The sequence below is a fragment of the Lepidochelys kempii genome, chromosome 2 (assembly GCF_965140265.1).
Source record: "Lepidochelys kempii isolate rLepKem1 chromosome 2, rLepKem1.hap2, whole genome shotgun sequence".
In the NCBI taxonomy this organism is placed as follows: Eukaryota; Metazoa; Chordata; order Testudines; family Cheloniidae; genus Lepidochelys; species Lepidochelys kempii.
The window spans coordinates 223,608,391-223,633,839 of NC_133257.1; the positions used below are offsets into that span (position 1 = coordinate 223,608,391).

At 39.1% G+C, this 25,449-nt stretch overlaps 1 protein-coding gene across 6 annotated transcripts in view; it reads left to right on the forward strand.

Annotated features, from left to right (window-relative positions):
* Nucleotides 1-25,449, forward strand: part of CALCR (calcitonin receptor) — a 277,001-nt gene that overhangs the window by 117,955 nt on the left and 133,597 nt on the right. For 4 of the 6 annotated variants that reach the window (XM_073333939.1, XM_073333935.1, XM_073333934.1 and 1 more), the window contains one exon: nt 21,392-21,479. In XM_073333939.1, the coding sequence (XP_073190040.1) occupies nt 21,392-21,479 (88 nt within the window). Of the gene's footprint in view, nt 1-6,817; nt 6,858-9,411; nt 9,570-21,391; nt 21,480-25,449 lie in introns of those variants that run through there. The other 2 variants (XM_073333937.1, XM_073333938.1) reach the window with 2 other exon arrangements.

Below are 25,449 nucleotides of genomic sequence, written 5' to 3' on the forward strand. Positions count from 1 at the left end.
AGCACATAAGTATTGGCCTCTAGCTGCTGCTACTTGGAAACTCTGCAATATGTTTTGTTTATTTGGTTTCAGAATCAATATAGTAATGAGATTACATTTCTGCTGTTTAGATGAATACTCAAATACCGTGTGCTTTGTTAAATATAATATTTAAATCACAACCACTCTGAAACATTTTACTGTCAACTCTTTATTTTTGTGTACTGTCAGTAACAGCTTCGAGTCCTTTTCCTTCATTAGAAATTCAGGAATCATTTTAGCATGTATTCCAGAAAAAGAAAGTGAAAGAGCAGAGTGGCTGATTATAATTATTATTGCTCACAACAATAATTGTGTCTTGCATATATTAAGATCGGTTTAGTTAAATGTAAACCTATCCCTTGCAAACAGAATTACACAAACTGACACTAGAACATCAGTGAGCTTTGTAACTTCTACATCAGCCACACTATCAGAGGCTCTTTCACCTGCACATCTACCAATGTGATATATGCCATCATGTGCCAACAATGCCCCTCTGCCATGTACATTGGTCAAACTGGACAGTCTCTACGTAAAAGAATAAATGGACACAAATCAGATGTCAAGAATTAACATTCATAAACCAGTTGGAGAACACTTCAATCTCTCCGGTCACTCGATTACAGACCTAAAGGTCGCAATATTACAACAAAAAGACTTCAAAAACAGACTCCAACGAGAGACTGCTGAATTGGAATTAATTTGCAAACTGGATACAATTAACTTAGGCTTGAATAGAGACTGGGAGTGGATGTGTCATTACACAAAGTAAAACTATTCCCCCTCCCCTGCACTGCTCCTCAGATGTTCCTGTTAACTGCTGGCAATGGCCCATCTTGATTATCACTACAAAAGGTTTTCTCCTCCCCCCCAGCTCTTCTGCTGGTAATAGCTCATTTTAAGTGATCACTCTCCTTACAATATGCATGATAATACCCATTTTTTCCTGTTCTGTGTGGATATAAATCTCCTCACTGTATTTTCCACTGAATGCATCCGATGAAGTGAGCTGTAGCTCACGAAAGCTTATGCTCAAATAAATTGGTTAAATCTCTAAAGTGCCATTAGTACTCCTTTTCTTTTTGTGAATACAGACTAACACGGCTGCTACTCTGAAACCTGTCAGAAGTAAAGACTGGGGTTTTTTAAATTCTGTTTTTATTGGTGGGGAACACCCATGTAGTCGACCTTGGGAAACGTGTATCTTCACATTTCTCTGTATTCTTCTTTACCTCTCCAGCTACTGACCACCATCTCAAGATTTCTTCAGTTAAGATGACAAAATGCCTTGTATTCTACAGGTCTTCTGCTAATTAGCTTGATCTTGTGAGGTTCTGAACTCCTTCAGCTCCCATTAGTGCTCAGCACTTTGCAGGATTTATCTCAGTTTTGGTCAAGAAACTGACTGACTGATGGAGTGGATTGCTAGTGGTGGGCTTGAGGGTGGTACCAGAACACTCCCTCTTTCCTCTGAAGCCTATTTTAGGCGGAGGGAAATCTTCTGGGTCATGGTCCGTCCACTGAGATAGCCACATCAGATAATAAATGAAAAATATTGTTTTCATTATATAGTGCTTTCTTTATTCATTTGCTTGTGATGTGATTTACACCTTTCCAAACGCCAGTAACCTTCTAAAAGATTTTCTGTGGCTTTTCTGCTTGGTGTGTTCTACTGCTATGATGTAGTGTGCTACAAATATTGCTTATGACGAGCTCTGAGTGTGGGAGCAAACTATTACTGCTCAGAATTTGATATCCTGTTGAACAGCTTTTGGTGGGGAGACTGGAGAGAAGAGGAATATTGTCTCTTTCCTGCTTCTGCAGTTTAAGCTCAGTTAATTGTTCTGAAATATTCTATCCCATAGTTTCATTTATTATCTATTTCTTAAGCTGATTAGAAAGCGGGGTGGGGGAATCAAACTGGTCAAATCTTACAAGTGTGAAGGTCCCCTTTCTATCTTATTGATGGGGTTTCCCCACTGAGATCACCTCAGTTTTCCCATCGCAAATGCAGTGGGCTTCACCTTGCAGCAGTCCCCACTGGGCATGGATCCTCTAAGCCTAGCACTGCTGCCCTTTCAGTTGGCCAAAGGTCCAATGACTAAGTACATGCATGTCAGTTGAGCACATGGCTAAGTGCTTTGCTGAAGAAGGATTGATTTAAGCATATGCTGAAGCTGAGTATTTATTAAAGTGCTTTGCTGAACTGGAGCCTGTGCATAGGCTCCGAGTTTATACTCCTTAATGCGGCATCATCATTAGGTCCAGCACGAAATACACAATGGCTTTTTCTTGAGCTCGAGGGTAATGAAAGATTTGTCCTTGACATAACTGTGCAGTCTGTCATTCATTTCACTCACAGCTTTGATCTGTTTCATGTACACTTAACCTTTCCTGGCAAAGGTCAAGTCACTAATGCCTATGTGATATTGTCACATCTGCACTGTTGATTTCTGAAATTTGGAGTTATTTATCCAGGCCCAGGACTTGCAACTCCCTGTGCACCAACACTCAGCTCCTCTTGTGTGGGGCTATATTCAAGAAAACGCAGATCTCCAGATCCATCCATAAGCTAGATTTGTATTAGTTTTGTATCAGCTAGAATGCTGTGTGATCTAATCAAAAAATGGGTGGGATCAGAAGAACACAACATCAAATCATTATCAGTGGGAAAAGGCAAGATGTGCGTTATTTCACTAGTTATGATTTTGGACCATTTAGTTAATATGAAAATGAATTATGCAATCAGGACAACTTTCCCAGTTTCACTGTGAATTGATGATTAATTTTATGTTGTCCCACATTTTTCATTTCCATGTGCTATGGAATTTTGTACTCTAAAATGCATTGTTAAAGTTATCAGAGGAAAAAAGGGGAGTATACTTCACTGGGAAGAATGAAGTAGGGGCTTTTGCCACCTGGGAAGGTGTGGGAGGCAGTTTAGGATTGTGATATGAGGATGTCTCTGTTAAGCTGTTTCACTCCCCATCATTTAATCATAATTTTTAAAAATGATTATTAACAATGAAAGCTTAACATCCCAGCAAGATGAAGGGGCTGTTTACACTTCCCTTTGAAATACTGTTTGAGGCTTTCTGCAGATTCAGGCAGACATTACTCCCTCTGTTTGCATTCTGGTTACAGTTGGAAAATTTTCTTTAGAATCCGAATGACTAGAAATGTTTTTGATATAAAATGAAAACTTATATTCTGGCCAGAATTCCGTGGAAGAGGTGGATTCTGCAGATGATTCTGTAGCCATGGAATCACAGAATACACAGGCTTCCCTTGTCCTGGACTTCCACACACACACCACACTCACATTTATTGCACACATTCATGCCAGGCAAACCTGTATTAGTACATGCAGATGAACATTTCTGCATAAGAATATGGGTCTTTCAATTGATGCCCAAAGATTTTTACAGTTGCAGAAGGTAGCTTTGAAATGTTGTCCATGGATACAGAAAAGTACTCCTCCATCAACTGGCTTATTAAAACAAGTCTCCTGAACCAAAAATGGTAGTGTTTCTGAATTGGTGTAGATGTCAGAAAATGTAATTATCCCAAGAGACCCTTTGGCTTTACTAAAGCGTAGGCATAGCGGCTTTACTAGAGCAGAACTGAGTAAACTAGAATAGCTTTCAAGGTCTTACAGATCTAATAGCATCTTGCTAAAAGCAATGTGTCTGAGATATCCCTGGTACATCTAGCTTCACCAAGATGGTCTGGTGGCTGTCTAGCAGGTACTAATTAAATACTATCAATCTCACAGCCCATAAGCCTAATTATCCCTTCCTTCTGCCATGCTGGAATTGGAAATAAAGTACACAATATTGACTTTTTACTTCTAAGCAGTAAACTCTAGATCAGGGGTTCTCAAACTTCATTGCACTGCAACCCCCTTCTGGCAACAAAAATCACTACATGACCCCAGGAGCAGGGCTGAAGCCTGAGCCCCACCACCACAGTGGGGCGGGGGGCAGCAAAGCCAAAGGCTTCAGCCCCATGCAGTGGGCCTGTAACCTGACCCCTCCACCCAGAGCTGAAGCCCTCAGGCTTCAGCTTTGGCCCTGGGCAGCATGGCTTGACCTTCAGCCCCAGCAAATCTAATGACAGCCCTGACAACCCTATTAAGAAGGGGTCACGACCCACTTTGGAAACCCAACCCACAGTTTGAGAACCGCTGCTCTAGAAGGCTTTCCCTATGTAAAAACATCAGTTTTGTGTGCTGGTATCATATACCCTGATCCTGCAAAGAGCTCTGAATGAGCCGATCCAAACTGAACCCTGCCTACATACAGAGACCATCCCTGCACCGCTCACGGTCAGATATGGGCATAGAGATAAAAGGACTCTATCAAGTTGAAGTGTGATTTAAAAAATGAGTCACATATAATTTCCAGTGCTAAACCTGTCTCTTAATTCACCTGCCAATTTGTGGCTTTATAATCATGTTGTTTTATGTGGAAACAAATATTTTTCTCTCCCCTGTTGTTTTGCAAAACACCCACCCAAAGAGAGGGAAGTTATTACACAGGAGAAACAGTGAAACTAATTATGCACAAAGTGATGTCAAATGCATAGAGGAAAGAAACTGAAAATAGAGCAATTCTTTATTCTCTAATCTTTTGTCAAAATAATCCACATTATTTGTAATAATTGTAAGTAACAATTTCAGACAATTGTTTGATTAAGTTGACAGGATCCATACATTTTAGACAAATCATTGTCAGTCTACAGCATATTGATTGTGAAAACATAACTGTACAATTGTGCTGAAATTTCTCAAAAACTGCCTGAACTAGAAAGTTAGGTTACAATTAATGAAATTATTTTGACATCAGATGTGTCTAAACCAAACTGCAGAGGAAGGTCAAAGATCCCACCAGCAAGAATGAAAGGCAAGCCACAGGGAAAGGCTATCTGTAGCATGTGAGCAATCACTACCAGCAACCTTGGTGGTCATCAGAAAGCTAAACAAACCATAGAGTAGAGGGGGGAAAGGCGGGAGGTTCCCCCCAGTGCCACCTGTCCTCCTGAGTACAGTAAAGCCCATTCCCTCAGAGCCTGGGATCCTATATTTTCAACCAGATTCTGTTAAATTCATCAGAATAATTGCCTTGATGTTTCATAAGGCCCCAATCCTGCAGAAACTTACACATGTGCTTGAGATCAAGGGAGCAGACAACTTGTATGCTTAGAATCAAGAGGGATGGGGCTGTTGAGTAAAGGGTGTTGCATTTTTTCCAACGTTTTTGAAAGCTTCCTTTGAATCCCAGTTCTCATCTCAATAGGATTCCCTTCCATCCTATATTTGCTACACAAAGTACTTTCCATTTCAAGGCACTTTTATCTGGGGATAGAATTTATGGCAGAGGTAATGTGTTATTTTTCTATGTGAAACTTTTGATCATGTATGAATATTTTAAGTCAGGGATCTGCAATCTTCAGCATGCGGCCCATCAGGGTAATCCAAAGGCGGTCCACAAGACATTTTGTTTGTTGACCATTCACAGGCATGGTCCCTCGCAGCTCCCAGTGGCCATGGTTTAAAACAAACAAAGGAATATTTCTTCACACAACACACAGTTAACCTGTGGAACTCATTGCCAGGCAATGTTGTGAAGGCCAAAAGTATAACTAGGTTTAAAAAAATAAGTTCATGGAGGATAGGTCCATCAAGGCTATTAGCCAAGATGATCACGGGCTCAACCCCATGTTCCAGGTGCCCATAAACCTCCAACTGACTGAAGCTGGGACTGGATGACAGAGTCTGGATCACTGGATAATTGCCCTGTTCTGTTCATTCCCTCAGAACATCTGGCATTGGCCACCGTTGGAAGAGAGCATACCGGGCTAGGTGGACAATTGGTCTAACCCAATAAAGCCATTCTTATGAAGATCTGCCAAGGGACCCTTTTATAGGCTAGAGATATAGACAATTTAGGCCTGATTCTAGGCTTCATCTTAACTACTATAAAGGGGCCATAAAAATAAATTTACTTTGCCTCAACAGAATGAGCTGCAACACAGGTACAGCATATTGCCAGTGCAGACATTGCTATATTGCTTCAGAGTGAAGACCTCATCATAGAAGTGCACTGGAAGTTGGCTTTAGCAGCTACTCTACATTTAATGATACCTCTGAATACTTTGGAGGTTTCACTGACCCCTGAACCATCACAGGTTCCTGAATATGCAAAGGGTGCTAGGCAGGGAATATGCTGCTCCTCTCCAGAGTGTGTCCACTGTCCTGAGTTGGTAGGATTCTTGTAATTAAAGCTGCACCATGCTGGGTCTCTGCTCCCCCTCAGTGCTTTGGACAGGACAAGATTAGGTCCTTGTAAAGGATTGTGACCTGTCTTGTAGCCCCCTCTTCCAGCTGGACCCAAGCTTGCTCTTGCTAAGCCAGCACCCTCCCTGGTGGAATTCTGCCTGAAACCTTCTCATTGAGTCTGGGGGAAGGTAATTTCCAGCAAGGTCAGTTGAAGGGCTTTTTATTATTATTTCAGTCTCCTCAACAAAACAAGATCAAAACTTCCCCAAATCTGTCCCTTCCCCCCAATAAATTCCCCAACCCAAAAGTTCCTGATTCTTACCTCAAAGCCTTAATGATAATAGGACTTCCCACAGTCTCCCTTCTGTCCATTTTGTTTCTGGAAGCTGTTCTTCCCATCAGTAGCTCTAGTGTCTGGTAGGCATTGCAGCTCACTCTCTCTATTTCTTGCTTCTCTTTTTATGAGGATCAGCCCGACAAGCTGTAGGTCTTTTCCCAGGTGCAGTGTGTGGGACTAATCAGCCAGTCAGCTGCTGCCTCTGACCCCAGAGGAAAGGTACCCTATATATGTTCATAGCCCTATATTATGTACTTCAGAACTAAACTAATATTATTACTGATATGCAAAAGAATAGGGTTAAAATGAGAGAGAGAGAATTGAGCTAATTAGAATTGTATATTAATAAGAAAAGGAATAGCAACAAAGCTAAGAGAGGCAATACATTATGCTTTAATACATTTTCAGTATCTGAAAATGTACCATTTTCAATGTCAGTGCCAGTATATCCCTCCCCAGTCCCAAGTTCTGTTGTTTTCTTTTCAGGAGTGTAATTAGCTCCCCAGTGCTCCCTCAAAAGTTCACTTTATGTGTATAATCAGTAAAAGGAAAATCACTGGGGAGTAGTAAAATGCCAGCACTAAGGAACCAATACTGCAACATCTTGTGCATCCTTAGCTCCTGTTGAAGTCAATGGGAACTAATTTCAGAGGGGTAGCTGTGTTAGTATGTATCAACAAAAACAATGAGGAGTCCTTGTGGCACCTTAGAGACTAACAAATTTATTTGGGCATAAGCTTTCGTGGGCTATAACCCACTTCATCAGATGCATGGAATGAAAAATACAGTAGGCAGGTATAAATATACAGCACATGAAAAGATTGGAGTTGTCTTACCAAGCGGCAGATCAGTGCTAATGAGGCCAATTCAATCAGGGTGTATGTGGCCCATTCCCAACAGTTGACAAGAAGGTGTGAGTATCAACAGAGGGAAAATTACTTTTTGTAGTGACCTAGCCACTCCCAGTCTTTATTCAGGCCTAATTTGATGGTGTCAAGTTTGCAAATTAATTCCAGTTCTGCAATTTCTTGTTGAAGTCTGCTTTTGAAGTTCTTTTGTTGAAGGGAACTGAGAACATGCAGTACTTTGCAGGAAGCACTTAGCACTTTGAGGATCAGGCATTAAGAGATTTGCAACAAGTAGAGTGTGGATGGAGAAAAATATGGCAGTCTGAAAGCTGAGAACTTTTTTCTAGTATTTCCAGTATAACCTCAAGCTCTCATTCAAATATGAGAATCTTTTATATTGATGTGGAACATTTCCTTCTTAGTTACCATGCACATAAAATCTTTATATCTAAATGTTAGTCAAGCATAGGGGTTTTAATTAAAGCATCATTTTGGTGCTTTCAGAATTAAAAAATGCACTGTAATAACAAGCTTCCTCTTCAAGGATTGTAATAAATGTTTAATGGAAAGTTAAGCAATGTGCTGATATTGGCCTAATTGAAACTGTTACATTCCATCTAAGCCTGTAAAATAATAGTATCAAAATTATTGGTGGCGGAGATAAGACAGGAAGTAGTTAATTAATCTGTAATAGGCTCTGGAGAGAGGCTTGTTTAATTGTCTGGCCCATATTTCCTTAATTCTGTTTAATGTCAATGTTCTTCATAGAGAGTATTACAAAGTCCGTTTTAAAACTATGTATAAAAAATGGATAGCAGCTCCAAATTACTACTTTTCCCCTTATCTTTAATTTATTTCAGTATTGGTGTGTTAACAGATGTTGTAACCTTTCATGTCAGTGTTATAGCATCTTTGTCTGCATATTTTCACATTAAACTATAAGCAGCATTGCATTTCTTATTAGTGAGATTTGTGTATAAATCAGACATATCCTCTGGGAACAAAAATGCTGCTATTTCATCTCAATGTTCCTTCATCAGGATTAGGATGAAACAACCACAGATTCAGCTGCAACACTGGTTATTCCATTGCCAAATGAGAAAAAAGTTACTTCAAAATGTGTTGCGGTATTTAGTTTATAATCCAGTCTAATGATTGTCACACTTGGTCTGATTATATAAGAATTAGAGACAACTGGAAAGTATAATATCTATCTTTTCCCCGCAGTATTTATTTGCTTTCAATAACAACCTATAAAATGATATGTATACAAACAAAGGATCAATAGGAGATTCCCTGAGTAAAAAGAGAGTGGAAACAGAGCACGGATTTCAGGATTTAGCTGCAAATAAATATTGTATCATTTTCTTTTCTTTCAATATGTAATCCTATGAATACTGGAGGCATCTAAAACACACCATTAAAACATTGCTTAGTACTATTCAACAAGACACTATGTGTGGGAATCAAAGAATGCATGTACATTGATCAAAGAGCACACAGTGTAATGAGTGATGTTACATTCAATTCTGATTAAACAAAGATTCTGTTAATGTGGTACAGAAAGATTTTGGAAGCTGGAAGGAGAAACACACTTAGTTCAAACATCCCCCCTTGGCTTTCATTGCCTGCCTTAACCTCTTTTGCTGTTGGTCCTTTAGTGCATCAATGAAATGTTAGAATGTCCGCAGTACATTCAGTAGTATGGAATGTACTGTACATTCAACCTGGGACATACGTCAAGAGCAGTAAAAAGTTAGTTGCAAAAGCAGGCATGAAAGTCGCATTCTGCATGAGCTCTTGGAATCAATGATGGTTTAATATAAAAATAACTTTACTGGAATATCAATTACGGTTTATTTAGTGATTTTTATTTAACTCATGTCTCTTTTTAAAATATGTGGCAATTTGTGTTATGTGAATAGCATAACTCAAATCGACATAGCTTAGATCTACTTACCACCACCGACTCCCCCTACTCTTCTCGTTCTGGTGGACTATAGAAGTCGACAGGAGAGCGATCTGCAATCGAGACCCGCTAAATCGACCACTGATGCATTGACCGCCACTCGTTGATCCCCCAGTAAGTGTAGGCAAGCCCTCAGACAGATAGATCTATATTTTGAAAGGATCACTTTAATCTTTGCACATAGTGATTCAAATCCTAACCTATCATAACTCTGTGTAACTCCACTGAAGTCAATGATCTATACCAGCTGAGGATCTGGCCCAATATTTTGGGTATACGCAACTTACATTTTCACACATATCAGTTAATTGCACACCTAATTACTTTTTTTGCAAGCACCGTTGCCAGATATGTACCTGCAAATATAGAAGGCACTTTTAAGAAGGCCTTTTGGAATTTTAGCCCATTCTTGCTAATTTATATTAATGTGATGGTGGCTTTTAAACCATAGCTTTCACAGTAATGCTAGGCGGCAAGGAATTAGATTGCCTTGTGGAATAATTAGTAATCTTTTTTGCATTCATTCAGTGTGTTTGTTTTTCATTTATCATGTGATAAGTGGTCAACATTGTTCTACCTAAAACCCTTTTCTTTCCATTAAGCATTCTTAAAGCAACAGAAATGCTCTGTCATGTTCCTTCCTCTGGTCCTGCTACAATACTGCTATCTTCTGTCCTACCATCTTCTTCTACTTTGACTGTTTCTTTTATTCTACCACTCCAAAATATTTGGCATTATACACTGATGACATTTTTACTGGCATTCATATTTTTTCTCTTTTTTATCATTAGTATTTTTGCCTGATTATCCTTTAATAAAAGAAAGGCTATGTCTGCCCTACCCAATTAACTCAGGTCACTGGCACCTAGATCTAAGGTTAGCACTTGGTTAGCTTAGCCCAGCTGTGAGCGCAAAGCTCTACCTGAGTTACTGTGTCCTCATTGTTTCTACACTCGTATGTGTCTTGATCATATCCCACAATTCTTTGTGCAGAGGCACCCTAGGATTCTTTCCCAGTCAATTGTAGGAGAACTTGTTTGTTGTTCAGGAAGAATTACAGGAAGAGCATTGGAGACTGTCAAAACTTGAATTATTTTGCCTGCATCCTCACTGCAAAGTGGGTGGGTTCCAGCCCAAGTTAAATTGGAGCAAAGCTTCTCACCCTCACCCCCAGCTATGTAAACTAGTTTAGGAATAAAACTCCTCCAAATCCAGCTCAGAGGTTTTTCTTTGTGGACAATAGGGGATGAGGACGAGGCTAAAGCCTAGGTAAGAGCCTGGGTATGAAGACATATGCTAAATCTTTATATGATACTTTGGATATTTACTGCTTACTGTTGTACCATAATATAGTTTGGTTTATTTTGAATTAGCAATATAAAAATTAATGTAAAGGAAACCTTCCATTGGTGGTATTAGGTGTTTATAGCTTTTGACCTAATTCTGCTGTGAACCATTAGGGTTGTGAGCTTACTGCTCATTTAGATAATATATTATAAAAGCTCCCTTGGAATACTGACCCAAATTTAGGACTATTGTAAGTGGATGAAACACAACAGAGTTGTCACCACATATGATTTGGCCCACTATCTCTAGTTTATTATGGATCATATGCAATTACACATTGTATAGTTGTGCATAACACACAATCCATAGTGAAAATATAGGACTACAAACTGCAAATGCACACTATATTCTAACATAAGTTGTTTTCATTTGAATTTTTTTTCCCCAAAATTTGTATGAACTTATTCCATAGTAAAATGATAAATTTTAAATTTAAATATTGAGTGTTTTTGGTGGAGTATCCAAAAAAAAAAAAAAGCAACAGAAACTAACTAGTCAAGCAAACCTGTTAATTTTAGCAGTAATAATCTTTAAACATTTCTATTTAAGGATTTCCTTAAAGTTTTTGATCCTTTTCTAACATAAACTTGCTTCTTATGTGAGATAATTGATATGTGATATTTAATCCAGAGACTCATTATTATGAGAATATAATGTCTCTTTATCCATTGCCTTGCACCTTATTTAGTCATTTATACCTGAGAAATTCAGAATTATAGCATCTTATACCCACTTAGCACTCACTTTGGACAAGTGTAAGTGACTACATAAGTTGTAGACCACTGGAGAATCAGTCCCTAGGAGGGTAAAATCATCACTATAATAAACCTGTCTTTTCAGAGACTTTTAACTCTGTGAAGCAATCACCTTTTGGACTGAAATTTTACAAGCTTTAAATCTTCCTCAGGCTGATTTTTTTTTGGGGGGGTGGGGGACGGGGACCCAAAGACTTCAGAGGAAATTTCCTAACACAGACCTTAAAAATACTGTCAATTTTACAGCCAGTTTGCCCAGTTGGCAAAACCATTTTGATATGTCAATTCCTTTCTGTACGTGATTCCTTTGTCTTTCTTTTAACCACTATACAAGCAGTTGTCTAACAGCTGAGATTAGAGATGGTTTCCTAACTAATTCAAAAGTGACAATTTTATTTGCTAGCAATATATTCCATATTGATCTTTACTGCTGAATTATCCATGGTTGCTCTGAGCCTAGTTCATCTTCCTCCCTGCATGAAAACTACCTGTGGGCTATTGCATTGTAAAACAACCACCTTTTCTGATAACCTGTTGGTCATACTGGCGCATCTATATACAGGATTTTCAGGTAATTAATTCTTATTTAGAGTACATATTTCCAGTGTCAAAAGATTAAGCTGCCCAAAATAAGTTTAATTTTGGTCTTCAAAAAAATCTCTTATGTACTAGTCGTGCTCAGTATGAAAATGTGCACCCTTCACAATTTGCCCTATTTATGATCACTCCTTTTAATCACAAACATTCAATAAGGTATTGTGCAGGACAAAGAATACCTTCAAAATACATGAGAGACAAGTATTGAATTCCTTGAGCATGTCTTTGCACATTTACCACTAGTTGTTTTGTTGAGTCAGCCCTATGGTTCATGGCAAAACAGTCTTCTCTCCTTAGCTAGTCGTCTTTAAGAAAAATAGGGCAACAAAACATGTCATCTACCATATAAGTTCTAAATACAAAGGAACCTTAGTTGGTTATTTGATATATGTCCATCTGCTTGGACTGTAGCTGCCTTTCTGTCAAGTATAGTCTTCTTCTTTCTGTAACAGAAAGCTAAAGTACCATCTCACCCATCTCAGCTTCCTAAAACAAGTTCACTGACTGAGCCTTGTTCGGTCCAACAGACTGTACAATATGTGCTAATTTTCCAAATTAGTAGTAGTTTCAAAGAGAGTAAGTGCTTTCCATGAATGCAATTTACTTAAAGAGGCCTGGGAAGGATTCTATTACACTTGCAGATGTTGGCTTTCTTGCAACTTTGGTAGATATTAATCCTACTAAAGATACGTATCCCAACAGATATTTTTCAGAGTTCTTTTGGCTTGACTGGTGCTTTTACAAGAGAAGGTTAAGGACCTTATTTCCTGGCCAAACTCTGAAACACTTACACAAGTAAACTCCTCTGAAAGTGAATGGGTGTTACCTGAGTAAAAACTGAGTAAAACTAATCAAGTACCAGTGGATTTGGCCCTCTGCTTGGGCAGTAAATCTTCATTTAAAGAATCTCAGGTATGTATGTATGAATCCCATGAGGTAAAGTCTTGTTCCAGGTCCTCTGCATAGTCAACCCAGGTAGAGGATGAAGGCACTCCGGACACTGAGCATTGTTCTGAGCTACATGGTCAAACACCCCCTTGAAGTATGAGAATAGTCTCTCGGATGGGATTGTGCAGTAGGATGAGGGCCCATCGAGGATCTCTCTGATAGCCGTAGGGTGGTTTGACCGGTAGAGATTCTGGATCCTGGATGCTGCTGCTGGGTCATAGTAACGACTGATGTTCCTCTCCTGTTGTGGTTGTGTCTGGACGCAGGAGCTCAGTGCGCAGTTGGTGTGTTCCCCTGAGTTCCCTTCCTCCCAGATAAGATTTCTGCAGACAGCTCTTTAGTGAGTCTGTCTGCAAGGAGGTCAAAGCCCTCGAAGGAGGCTGTCCTTGCCATTTCCTCCATCCAAGAGGCTTGCCATGGTGTGGCAGCCCTCACCATGGGCTGCTGCTCTTCCGGCTGCTCAATCTCCGCAGGATCAGGCTGGAAAGCTAAAAGGACTAAAACAAAACCAGCAATACTGTAAATGTATTGCAGGACAAAGCAGCATTATAGGCAGAATATATGAATGATCAAAACACTTTTATTCAGCATTTCTCTCCAAAATTCTTTTCTTCTCATTTCTTCATGTCTCAACAAACTCTCTTGTTCCAAAACCAGTGAGGAGTCTTTCCTGAAACCTCTCCCATTCTTCTCAGTCCTTTTTTGACTGAATAGAACACTCCTTTCATGTGGTGAGATTACTTGGTGGACATGCCACACTATGTGGCTAACGCAGCACTTTCCCATAATGAACATTCTGTTTGGTCTAGTATTGCAGCTGTAGACACTAACATAAGGATCAAAGACAATGTGATTATTACTTTAAATCCAGTTCTGGAACTCTAGAAAGTTGCAGGACCAACAGAAGAGTGTTGTTAGTAGTGCAGTTGTAGGCAGCAGAACTAGTAATCATAGCTCAGAACACATCATGAGCCATGCTTCATGAACAAACCAATAAAGACATAAAAACACATTGGCGTTTCACGAGTAATTATTACAACCAATAGAGTATAAAAAGTTTATTTTATAATAGAAAATATTGTGCTTTAAGAGTGTGTCTATGATTAATAACTAATAATGAACTTTACCAAATACATATTCATGGACTGTTCTAGATGACATCAGAATCTGAGTTTTCATTTTAAAAAGAGTGTAAGTTTATAGCCCTTTGGTTGCAGAGAGAGCTTGAAAAGAGGACCCAAGTGCAATCATAATATCAGACATGCAATCATGTCTGAGTCTGCAGATAGCCTGGTACAATCTGTCAGACAGTTATGAACTGACCCATCCATCTCAAAGGGGTGTTAACTCCAAGACTCACTTCTTTAAGGGGATGTGCCACACCACCCAAGCAGAGGGCTTTATCTGCAGCAGGAAGGGAAGAGTGCAGCAAGCCCCGACCACACACCCCTGGTGCTGGAAACTTGGTGTCCAACATCCAACAACATTGCAGTGTACAATAGCTGGCATTTATAAGAAAGAAACAAAGAGTCATTTGGGTTTTCATAAGAGTCACTAGATATTCAAAGGAGATCAGAATTTAGAAAACTCCATTATAATAAGGGTCACCAAGTGAGTGAGAGACTGTTTATTAGAACAAGCATCTGCTGAGGAAAAGTGGGTGCACATATGGGAAAAATGCAATAAAAAGCCACCTAAAATAGTTGTGTAACAAAAGCCTGAAGTGCCCAGGAGTTACCATCCCTTCCTGTGTCTCAGAGTTATGAGTTCTTATAATGACCAACTGCTATTTGGCAAATTAAGGGAGATCTGTTCAAAGAGTGAGCCTGTCTGCACTCACTGTTTAGAAATGGTAGACTAGCTAGAGGTTACCAGGCATTATTATCTATAAAGGCGGCTTGTCACACTTACAAACAGATGCATGCAATGTTGTAACTTGTATCTAGCTGCGACACTGAGTTCATTTCCCAGAGCTGAAGAAGAGCTGCCTGAAAGCTTGTCTCTCTCACCAACAGAAGTTGGTACAATAGAAGATATTACCTCACCTGCCTTGTCTCAGTCACAGATGGAGGCATAAGAGGAGCATGACTTCAAATTCATGGAGTTTTCACAGGCTATTTGAACCTCTGGAATAAGCAGAGAGTTCACCTGCAAGACCAGATCTTAGGTGTCCACTGGAGGCCAGAGAGCCCCTGCTGCCTCCCTCCAGTTCCCTGGGAGCACAGCTCCAATGTAGCTGCACTGCCAGGAATTCCTCTGCTGGCCCCTGCTGCTGGACACCCAATCTCTACATGTAAGCAGGTTCTTCATAGGCTTGGTTCAGAGATGATGCACACACAGCACTAGTCCCACACCCTTGCTGCTTTTCACCACTGAAGTTACCTGTTCTCACACATTGATCCCTGACCACACAGACAGGAAACAGCGACATGGAGATGGCTGATTCCCCACTTCCCTTCCCCACAGGAGGTGGAGTTCAACATAAGTTTCCCCCTCTCCATGTATGTCTATAGGGGATGATCCCATCCATTGTTTATGCTCCTCTCCATTAACTAATTCCTACTGGAGAGATGTACCCTTGCATATACTTTTGTATTTATTGTGATCATCATCCTTAATCTTGTATTGATTCTAACGCAAGTGCCTAGCAAAGTTTATTATTGGGCTTTAGTATGGTTAACAAAACCAAAACCCAGTCTTACATCAAAATCCTTCTTACTTGGCTTATAGAAGACAATGCTCTTGGAAAAGATGTCTGAAAAAGAGATGAAAATAGGTACTGGAGTTTTATGAGGTGTGGTTACTGCTGGGCAGAACAAGAAAGATTGTAGAAGATTTAGTCTGGGAAATAATTCTTACCCATTTACAATCTAATATGTTTTAGCACAACCACCAGAGGAAATAGGAAGCAGAAAGGGGGAAGTGGATATATAAAGGTAGTTACAATCAGCCTTTTTAATTAGGAGGAGAGATGAGAATGAAATCTTTTAAAAATACTTCTTTCAACATGTAAGAAAGTGTGTCCACAGTCTCACTAGGAAATCATTTTAAAAGACAGGATTTATCAACAGTTACCACACAGTGCGATAATGTAATTTTTTCCAGTGCTAAATGTAGGTGGAAATGGTGGTATCATAGATATAACTTTGTGGCACCTATTGGTCAAAAACTAGCTTTTTAACTATAATCACTATTAATTGTTCACATGGTCTCCACTAACTATATCATTCTGTTGAGTTTTCTGTTGGTACTATGTTGTCATGATGCTAGCTGTTTAACAATAAAAGCATATTTAAAAAATAACTGTGCTACATATATGGAAAAATATTTGTCTCCTGTGTACCATGTTCCCACCAATGCAGTAGGAGGTACATGAAGAACAGAAAAGAAAGAATGGAGAATTACAAGCAAGACTGGCAGTTTGCTGGATAGCACAGAGTAATCACATAAGTATGTGTATATACACATATAACTACACATCCTTTATCTTTTCTAATCTTGCATAAGCAAGCAGATTTCACCTACAAACCTGCCTTTTCTGATGATACAATTTTGAACAAACACATGCCTTGGAAAAGCTGTAGGGAAAAATTGTAAGCATTTAACCTCTGATCTAACTACACCATTGTTTCCTTTGGTTCAGTTGTTTGGCATTCCTGATCAAGTACAAATATGTGGACAATATACTGTTATTGAAGATTATTTTTGTGGTCATCACCCAACATGTCACCTCTTGAGCACTGCAGATGCAAACCAGCTTGTCCCTTCTGTGAGGTAGAAAGGGAAGGCTTTCAAGATGTTGAACATCAAGTCATTTTATCTCAAAAACTTCTATAATTTATAGTGTAGAGAAACAAGAAATAGGATGCCAAACCCTAATAATTGTCTCTCTTAATGCCAATTCAGAGATATGACTCCCGCTATTTTAGTCACATGGAGTTTGTTCCATACCTTGGGGACATCATGGTTAAAGACAAGCAAAATAATCACAACTGTTAACTGCGACTGTTTTACTATTAAAGAAAGAAAAATAAAACAAAACACAAAAAAAACCCCAAAGATTATTTCAGCTGCATTCTTTTCTGTATGTCTCTGTGTAGAGAACTTTCAACAGAGATTACACCTTTGAGAGTATGTCTACTCTGGGAGGGAACCAAAGTACTTTACTCCAAATTAATAGTGAGTCAAGACTTAGTATATCAAAAATAGCAAAAAACTTTTATAGATGGGCAAAATAATTTTGTCTAAAAGCAGGTGAATCCTGTATGGTTTATTCTGGATAATCTAAAAATTTATAATGTAATGTAAATAAATCCTATGAAACTGCATGAATTGTTCAGAAGGAGCCATTGAAGGAGTTGTCTTAAAACAGGCAAATTAATGAATATCAAAACTCTTAAATCTGAATTAAATCCCACTATTTCTCTCTGTTTACCAAAGATTAGCCTATGTTTCCTCTCCAGGAATACATAATCTGAACAATCTGGAATTTAACAGGAGAAGCTGTTATGGTGTTAAGTTACAATAGCATTTCAGCATTACAAGAAACATTTAAATCTAATTCCTTGCCAGTGCCTTACAACTTTATCTCACCGACAATGCTGTAGTCTTGGTGATGTCATCATATTGCAGAATGATGGCTGCTTTTTGTACTGCATTGTATCTTCTCTTGTTCTTCCTACCTATTGTTTTACAGCTGCTGTTTGCTTGCAAGGGAGAATTGAGCAGGATGAACTGTGATGTGTATGTGACAGATATGGCAATTTCCTGCAAAATTCTGGACAAACATTATTGCATTAAGTTAAATGTTATTGAATTGTTTAAGTATCTAGTGAGCATATTATATTAAAAATGCAAATGTTTATGTATTATTGTGGGATTATATATGAAGTATCTAGGGGGAGACATGACTAATCTAAATCCTGGGAAGTGTTATGAGCTTCAGTGAACTCTTTTAAATGATATGCCAGACAAGAATGAACTTTTAATTGGATGCATTTCCTTGGAAATACTCAGGAGGAAGGGAATGCAAATTCCCACATACAGATCCTATCTTTTGAAGTTACCCCTGAGGTGAAACATATTATCTACTGATTTCCTATTCCCAGGGTCCCAAAATCAAAGGCACAAACTGTATAAAGGAGTGACTTACAGATTTATGGTGGTTCTTGAGCAAAAGGTGTTATGAGCTTGTAACCACAGGGAAAAGCCCATGTGTGGGGTTTGAAGAAGTGACTGCTACCAGAGCCCTTGTTGGGATCATCTTGGGTAAGCTTATTGGCCTGCAGTTCTTTTATTGTTTTAATATGCTTTCACCTTAAGAATAAATGTGCTTGCTTAGGAGAAGCTGTGTGGTACCTTATAATTGTGGACAGTTACACTGTCTGAGGAGAAAACAAAGCAGGCCTGCTTAGGCAGTCTAACTTGCAGGGTAATTCATAGTGTAGGCAGGGAACTGTGCAGCCTGGAAAAACCCCAGTCGGATGGGAGGGAGACGTATTTTTCCTCCCAAGACAGGTGATGGCTGAGGAGCTGAGAGTTTAAAAGTTGGTGCCCTTGCCGGACAACAAGAGGGAAACACAGATGTAGTTGCCCTGAACTGTGACAAATTGCTGTAAAGTTGAAGAGAGGAGTAGAGCACTTGTGCTTAATTCAGAGTTTTATACTGTTCGCTTGCCTTGAATTTCATTGAGAAGGAAAATGCACCTCTTTCAGGCTTGGTTAGATTCAAATTAGCTGTAGTCATCCTTTTATTAGCTCAGTACCTTTGTGGGTTGGTCTTGGTAATGTCTTCAGTTCATGAATGTAGAATCTGTTAATACATATGCAATAGAGCTGTAATTTTTTGCTCAACTTGATTGTTACACTGCCTTTGTCTTTCTGGTGGGAACAGCTTAGAACATCTTTAGAGCTGGAATTTATCTTTTACTTAGTCCATTTTCTGAGATCCCTTTTAGCTTCATCAGGATTTAATAGGAGTTGAAATTCTTCTTCACATAAGCCCAAGCATCCTTATGTCAGCAATAAAAGCTTTCAGTTCTCAAAATAGTATTTTAAAACTTATTAATTCTTAAAAAGTATTTAAATTTAAATAGCCATTTGAGAAGGCATTGTCTCATCTTCACCGTCTCTGGAGAGATGGCTCTTGCTTTCCAGAGTTTGGTAAGGAATTTATTTAAGCAGTGGTACTGAATTTTTTGATAAAACCCCTTGTAGTCTGGTTGGGTTTTTTTGTTTTTGTTTTTGTTTTGTTTTTTTTAACCAAAATGATCCTTGGATTTACAACCTGTCATCCACAGTATATTTACAACTGGTACTAAAGACACCTTATAAAATGTCCTGTACAAAGGACAATAACCAAAGCTTATACACATTTTCAAAACATAACATAAAAGGCAATAGTATAGCATTAAAACAAGGTAGCAGTTTATAAAAGCTGCATTTTAGAACCTGTATAAACACACAGGTGTTCTATGGCTGAGAGCGTTATCGTATTTGACTTTTTAGGAGCCTCTTACAAATTGACATAAAGCAGAAGCCTCCTGGAATTTCTTTAAATTAGCCTGACAGTTCATAATAGAGCATATGTTGTTATACTCTACAAGCATGGTGGGTATAAAAATAATTATAGGTATCTCTTGAAATTCAGTAAAGGGGCAGGCAGGTTGTAATTATCGAACTCTATCAAAATAAATTACGATAATTTTATCGATGACCATTTTTCCATCAATATTGAGATTTCCCCTCTACACTGCCCAGGTTCAAACAGGGACTACATCTTATCAGATACAAATCTGCTGTCTTTGGGCGAAGTTTTCCATTGCTTTTTACCGTGTGTTGTCATTCACACCTGAACAAAGTAGGGATAAAATATTCACATTCTGATGGTAGCAATTTATACCCACTTTCCATTTACTTTGTATAGATGTAAATCACAACACAAGAGGCAAGGCAAGGAAGAATCAGGCCTTATGTGTTTTAAAAACTTTTAAAATCATATGGGTTACTTATATTAATGTCTCTGATTGCTACACAAGGGCAATAGAAGTGGCAGTTGCTCCCTGCAGCCTGCTAGAAAGCCTGTGCTCCTTCTTCCTTAGATTAGAAAGTATCCCCTTTGTATTCCTTCATCCCAAAGGATAATATATTTCATGCCAGACTGCTTGGAAATGAGTGATTTAGTTACAATGTTGATGCTGATGCACTGTTGCATGTGAGTGGTTGTATGTGCTCACTAGCTGTAAAATTGATAAAGGGCCAAATTCTGTCTTTTGCCCTCAGAACTCCCACTGCTGTCTATGGAAGTTTCAAATATGTGGAGTCTTGCAGGATCATGTCCCAAGACTTCAGCAGAACACATCTCAGTCTCTGATTCTAAGATATCAGAAAAATACAGGTGTGAATGCCGGTCACTTTCCAACAATGTCTGAAGGTTATCTATGGTACTGCAGAAAGACTTGAATAAATAAAGTTGCCAGCAGCATTTGAAAGAAACTTGTCATTGATATTATTATTACTTTATTATTAAGCATTGTTATTCTTTATTGAACAATGGTATTGTGCAGGCACCCAAAGGACCCAACTGGCTTTGAGGAATTAAGGGGGAAGATTGAGCTGGCCACATGCTGCTTCTGATAATGTTCCTCTCTGGGACACTAAGGCCTTTTTAAAAACTATCTCCAGGAAAGTGTTGTGTTGAGGACTGATATTCTGTTTCATGAGGAATTACGAGATTTCAAAATTTGGTTTTTGTTTTGAATTTGAATGAAACCTGAACATTTCAAAATTCTTCTCAAAGAAAAGTTTGGGGAGGGGAATTTGTTTCCAATCAAAACATTTCATTTTGACAAAATCAAAACCATTTTCATTTCAACTTTTTTTGTCTTCTATTGTAATATAAACAATTTAAAAGTTCTAAAATAAAAATAATTTCAAAACAAAAAATTGAAATGTTTCATTCCAAAAATGTCAAAATGGGATGTTCTGATGTTGGCTCAGCTTTTTTCCTCCAAACTGCAATGTGCTTTTAATCACATCATTTTTATAAAAACTAAGGTTTTAAAAGTGCAAAGGATAAAAATGAATTTCTCTCCAGATGGAAAAGAAACATTCAGAGAGACAGACGTGAAAACATACAATCCTCCTCAGTGTATTCAGTGCAATCATAAACATACACAAAAACACATGCAAAACTTTTAACGGGATACCAAATGGGCAGGAAAATTGTCACAACTGGCCATGGATAAATAAGGTCTAATCTGTTTTTTGTTGTTGTTGTTCAATTCCCAGAAGGGTCAGCAGAAACGTGTCACTGAAGAAAGAATCCACAATGGAAAAAACAACTCACAGTTGCTTCTTACTGATTATGCTTCTAATCGTAAGTAAAAGAAAAATGAATTGCTTCTGACACCATAATAGAGGCTCAACTTAAATGTATACCCCAAATTAAAAAACACAGTAAAAGAAAAAAAAAAAAGAGCCACCGTGGCTTAACAACTAAGTAAAAGAAGCAGTGCGAGATAAAAAGGCATCTTTTAAAAAGTGGAAGTCAAATCCTAGAAGGGTAAATAGAAAGGAGCATAAACACTGCCAAATTAAATGTAATAAGAAAAGCCAAAAAGGAGTTTGAAGAATAGGTAGCCAAAAACTCAAAAGGTAATAATGAAATGTTTTTTAAGTACATCAGAAGCAGGACGCCTGCTAAACAACCAGTGGGACCCCTGGACGATCGAGATACAAAAGGAGCACTTAAAGACGATAAAGTCATCGCAGAGAAACTGAATGAATTCTTTGCTTCGGTCTTCACAGCCGAGGCTGTTAGGGAGATTCCCAAACCTGAGCAGTCTTTTATAGGTGACAAATCTGAGGAACTGTCACAGATTGAAGTGTCACTAGAGGAGGTTTTGGAATTAATTAAGAAACTTAACAGTAACGAGTCACCAGGACCAGGTGGCATTCACCCAAGAGTTCTGAAAGAACTCAACTGTGAAATTGCGAAACTATTAAGTATGGTTTGTAACCTGTCCTTTAAATCAGCCACTGTACCCAATGACTGGAAGATAGCTAATGTAATGCCAATATTTAAAAAGGGCTCTAGAGGTGATCCCAGCAATTACAAACCAGTAAGTCTAACGTCCGTACCAGGCAAATTAGTTGAAACAATAGTAAAGAATAAAATTGTCAGACACATAGAAGAACATAAATTGTTGGGCAAAAGTCAACATGGTTTCTGTAAAGGAAGATCATCTTACAAATCTATTAGAGTTCTTTGAGGGGTCAACGTACATGTGGACAAGGGGGATCCAGTGGACATAGTGTACATAGATTTCCAGAAAGCCTTTGACAAGGTCCCTCACCAAAGGCTCTTATGTAAATTAAGTTGTCATGGGATAAGAGGGAAGATCCTTTAATGGATTGAAAACTGGTTAAAAGACAGGGAACAAAGGGTAGGAATAAATGGTAAATTTTCAGAATGGAGAGGCGTAACTACTGGTGTTCCCCAAGGGTCAGTCCTAGGACCAATCCTGTTCAACTTATTCATAAATGATCTGGAGAAAGGCGTAAATAGTGAGGTGGCAAAGTTTGCAGATGATACTAAACTGCTCAAGATAGTTAAGACCAAAGCAGACTGTGAAAAGCTTCAGAAAGATCTCACAAAACTAAGTGACTGGGCAACAAAATGGCAAATGAAATTTAATGTGGATAAATATAATAAAGTAATGCACACTGGAAAAAATAACCCCAACTATACATACAATATGATTGGGGCTAATTTAGCTACAACTAATCAGGAGAAAGATCTTGGAGTCATCACGGATAGTTCTCTGAAGATGTCCATGCAGTGTGCAGCGGCAGTCAAAAAAGCAAACAGCATGTTAGGAATTATTAAAAAAGGGATAGAGAATAAGACAGAGAATATCTTATTGCCCTTATATAAATCCCTGGTACGCCCACATCTTGAATACTGCATACAAATGTGGTCCCCTCATCTCAAAAAAGATATACTTTAGCATTAGAAAAGATTCGGAAAAGGGCAACTAAAATGATTAGGGGTTTGGAGTGGGTCCCATATGAGAAGAGATTAAAGAGACTAGGACTTTTCATCTTGGAAAAGAGGAGACTAAGGGGGGATATGACAGAGGTATATAAAATCATAAGTGATGTGGAGAAAGTGAATAAGGAAAAGTTATTGTTCCCATAATATAAGAACTAGGGACCACCAAATTAAATTAATGGGCAGCAAGTTTAAAACAAATAAAAGGAAGTTCTTCTTCACTCAGCATTCAGTCAACCTGTGGAACTCCTTGCCTGAGGAGGTTGTGAAGGCTAGGACTATAATAGGGTTTAAAAGGGAACTGGATAAATTAATAGATGTTAAGTCCATTAATGGCTATTAGCCAGGATGGGTAAGGAATGGTGTCCCTACCCTCTGTTCGTCAGAGGGTGGAGATGGATGGCAGGAGAGGGATCACTTGATCATTACCTGTTAGGTTCACTCCCTCTTGGGGACCTGGCATTGGCCGCTGTCGGCAGACAGGATACTGGGCTGGATGGACCCTTGGTCTGACCCAGTATGACCATTCTTATGTTCTTCTGACACCTGACAAATGGTAACCAGTAGAAATGTTCTGAAATCTAATACAAGTCTACACTATTACGGTTGTACACAGAGGACAAGGAATGGGTGTCCAACTGATTAAAAAACAAGAATAATAAAACTACTGGCAGAAGAAATCTCTCAGAAATATGGTATGCCTTAAGATCAGTGTTTCTTGGTGATACAGAGAGGAAAGAGTGAGGACTGAGTGACTATGAGTGAGTGTCTATGCATTCTAAATATGCAGTAAGAATAGTGTTGATGTCTATGCTATAAACTACCTCTGACACTGATTAAACTTCTTCTCTGGACTTCACTTAAGACTCAAATTTTATAAATAATTGTGCTGAACTGGAATTAATCTTAGCCAGTCAGAGTACGAGGATGCTGAACAGTGATTCAATGAATGTAAGGTCAGTCTGCATTCTGAATGGATACTGCTATTGGAACTAACCATCCATCTACCTACATGGCTGCCTCCACTACACACCCACTGCCCATCCTCTCACCCTAACCAACTCCTCATAGCTAGGCATGGACCCCCTGGTCCCCATGACCCCGACGAAGGTTTATATGCCCACCCTCTCCAATAAGCAATTTTTTAAAATTAATTTTTAGCTGCCCCTCCCCATCTCCTCTTTCAATATCCCCCTCTCTAGTCCTTTTTATACTTTTTTCCTAATTTCTTGACTCTTCTTCCTTCCCCTTTCTCTCACCTCTATGCCACTCCCTCCTCCTCTGCTCTAACAGATGACGGAGGAGCACTTATATGAGGCTCCCCATCAGCTCCCTTTCATATGTGTTAAGCACAGTTTAGAGACTGTGCCTTCAGTCTGGCACAGCAGTTAGGTAGTTCCCCAGGCCTGCTTCCCATTTAGCTTTTAGGAGAGGGTGAGAGGAGGTGGAGAGAGGCCAGAGGAGTTGTTGTGTGAACGTGAGATGAAGTATATCGGGAAGGGAGATCATGGAGGAGATCAGGGAGAACTAAGAGAGATTGTGTTTAGTAAAACAGGGATTAATATTTATGGGTTCCTGAGGAGCAAGATGAAGTAGAGGGTGGGTGGCTGTAGCTGGGGAGGGGAGATGGAGGAGGAGGGAGTGCAGATTTAACTAGAAAAATAGTTCCTATTAACTTGGCCTCAGAGGTCATTAGTCCAGGATTCAGCTAGTGCTTTATAAACAGGAAGTGACCATATGATGTAAGCTAAATCATAGGACTGGAAGGGACCTCAAGAAGTCATCTAGCCCAGTCCCCTGCACTCATGGCAGGACTAAGTATATATGTACAATAAAAGCTTTCTGTTCAGAGGAAAGTGTGTCATCATATTCTGATAGTTGCATTGGTGATGGTGCAGAACTACCCCAGCTGGGGTACTAGAAGGAGGGAGCATTTGCACAATGTCTCCCAGAGCTCCAACATGGATGAAGGGGGGACGGTTTGAAACAGTATTGTTTGTTCCCCTCTGTGGCTGGCCAGCTTTGTTGGCTAATTAGAAAGGAGGAAGAAGTCATCCCCCACCCCCTTTTGGAGTGACTTGCAAATTGATGCCAGCATCATGTGTACAGGCTGCAGTGTTAGCCATGCCCCCTAAAAGGGGGCACAATGGGGTAAGCTCTCTCACCTGAGCCTTCCCTATATTTCTGTGCAGGCTCACCTGCAAAGTGTTCAGTAATCATAAAATGATTCTGCTCCAGATTAAGGCTACACAGTGGATTTAGATGCAATTAGACCAATATTGTATTTTACAAA